Here is a 2,545-nt window from a genome sequence, read left to right as displayed (position 1 = left end):
TTTAAAAAAAAAAAAAAAAAAAAAAAAAAAAAAGAAATGTACCTACCAATTTTCGGAAAAGGGTCTTCCTCCCGACAGCGGAGCAAAGTTTGCCAAAGTGCGACGCGCAGATTTTTCTCGTATAAAATTCTTTGTCTTTGCAGAGAGCGATATATCTATCCAGAAAAATCTTTTCTGTCATCTCTTTGCCAATGAGCGGCGCCATTTTGCACATGAGCTGTGAATCGATATAACATATACGATATATCTTTTAGGAAATCGTGGAAACGGATATTATATATATATATATATATATATATTTCTTTTATATATATATATATATTTATTTAAGGAAACATGATTTAACAAAGAAAAGAAAAATTGGTAAAATGGATAAAATGAAAGGAGGGAACAAAGTAGAGATGTTATACGATATGGATAAATTGATAAATTCACTCGCACATTTTCTAAATGTCGTTTTTCTCCTCATACGTGTATTTTTTAATTTAAAAGAGAGAAAACATATCGGACAACGTTGCCGTTTGAATCTCGACGAAGATATAAATCGCACCGTTCCGCTCATCAAAGCTGGCTGTGATACGAGTCCAAGTTACCACATCACAACCACTCTGATGGGAGGAACAGTCGAATTTTCGGTGGATATAAAAAAAAAAAAAAAAAAAAAAACCTGGAAAAGAAGAAGAAGCGGCAAATAGATAAAAGATGGCTCGAGTCGAACGAGTTCGGAATAATTGCGAAAGATCGATCGTTTCGCGACGATTCTCGAATACTTCCTTGCGTATACCCGCATCCGTACGAATCAGAAGGTCATTGTTCGACGACCATACGAATTGGACTCGGAGGTGAATCATTCTATCGTTATTCGACAACATGGCGTTTCATCGTATTTTATTCTTCCCCGTATTCGTCTACCACTCGTAAATTAGAACGATCGAATATTAACTCCCGTTTAAAAATCTTGGAACGAACTTTTAAATATTCTACATCGATATCGATATCTGTTACTTCAAATTCTGACGAATTAATTAATTATTTCAAGTTCGATATCGTTTGACGAAGAGAAGAAAAAAAAAAAATGAAAAATGAAAAAAGATAAGATATAATCTATAGGAATGACGCATAAGGAAGCGATGTTGAGATCGGTGTTCAATAAACGCGATCACGTCCTTCACGGATCGTGCGAATCCATGAGAGGAAGTCGACTATGAAACAGTCTTTCCCGAAATTGGAAACTGTGCGCTGAAGACTCGCTCTCCGTATCGGGACGGGACTCGATCGGAAATGTTTTTCTTTAAAATGGCTCGCGATGGAACGATGTATTTCGCGGGAAAACGATCGCACGCCGCCTATAGAAGAATGAGCGAAAAACGATCGAGAATGGATTTACGAGCGTAAAGGCGAGCAACGTTACAACGTTGGTTTTACCAGAGAATCACCGAGCCTATCTTAAGTCTTTACTCAATGACGATGAAAGATGGAACTCGATGAGAATCGATGATAATCGTTGGTTCGACGCGACGCCACGCTCATCAAAGCTGGCTGTGATATGAACGCTCGTATCAGCATATCACAACCACTTTGTGAGCGGTGCACACGCGCCACAATCTTCCCATTTTTCGAACACAAGTTTCCTCGCAAAAAAACTATCGGGATTTCAGCGATATCCCAATAACGGAATGGACGAATCGGATCAATTGGTGTCTCCATAGAGACAGAGGAGACACGGATTCGTTGCAAAAAACGGCGATCCAAATCGTCAAAAATGGCTGTGATATGAAATCTAGAAAAGCAACACGCCACAACCAATTTGACGATTGGATCGCGTTGCGCTCTCGTTCTCCATCGTGCCCTCCATCTTCTGCCTCCACCTCTATCGCGTCCTCTTCCGATGATCGTGCGAGAACACGCTCGAACGAACGAAGAAAAATAAAAAAAAAAAAAAAAAAAGCGCGCGATTAAGAACAGAAGCGAAAAGATTACGCGTTTTATTATCCGTTATCCGGTGTTCATCGAGCATACACGGTTGATTATTAATTAAACGGGCATTAAGCATATCCGAACGAAGCGATACACGAACACACACGGTCCTTGACGATCGATTCTGCGGGCCAAGCTCATCAAAATGGCTGTGATATGACTCGAAACATTCCACAACCAATTTGATGTATCGGACCGCAAAAGGTATTTTCATTTCGGTGCTGTATACTCGATACAACGTTCGTCTCTCTCTCTCTCTCTCTCTCTCTCGCACACTCGCTCTCGCTCTCGCTCTCCCCAATCCGTACAATCTCTCCCTTTTCGCGTGGTTCCTCCGTTGCGGATCGCACATTTTCCATTCTTCCAAAGATACGTGTGCTCTCATCCTTCTCTCTGCTAAATATTTCCACCACGTTTCTCTTTTCGTTTTCTCTCGCGCCGTAGACGGACACAATTTTGCTCATCAAAGCTGGCTGTGATAGTCGATCTCTATGACAAACCAACTTTGATGGTAAAAGCATGTCCTTATCCGGGGATATTTTGCCCCCGTTTCTTGTTCTTCGTCCTC

The 2,545-nt window shown here is 40.7% G+C and overlaps 1 protein-coding gene across 16 annotated transcripts in view; it reads right to left on the bottom strand.

Annotated features, from left to right (window-relative positions):
* The window catches only part of LOC102671224 (serine/threonine-protein phosphatase 4 regulatory subunit 1-like), a 111,361-nt gene that overhangs the window by 2,813 nt on the left and 106,003 nt on the right, over window positions 1-2,545 (bottom strand). For all 16 annotated transcript variants that reach the window (XM_006620146.2, XM_006620150.2, XM_006620144.2 and 13 more), the window contains one exon: window positions 47-217. In XM_006620146.2, coding sequence (XP_006620209.1) covers window positions 47-217 — 171 coding nt within the window. The remainder of the gene's footprint in view (window positions 1-46; window positions 218-2,545) is intronic.

This window comes from Apis dorsata, unplaced genomic scaffold (genome assembly GCF_000469605.1).
Source record: "Apis dorsata unplaced genomic scaffold, Apis dorsata 1.3 scaffold_486, whole genome shotgun sequence".
NCBI lineage: Eukaryota > Metazoa > Arthropoda > Insecta > Hymenoptera > Apidae > Apis > Apis dorsata.
Note: the sequence above shows the minus strand (reverse complement) of the source record. Positions and strands in the feature narration are given on the sequence as shown.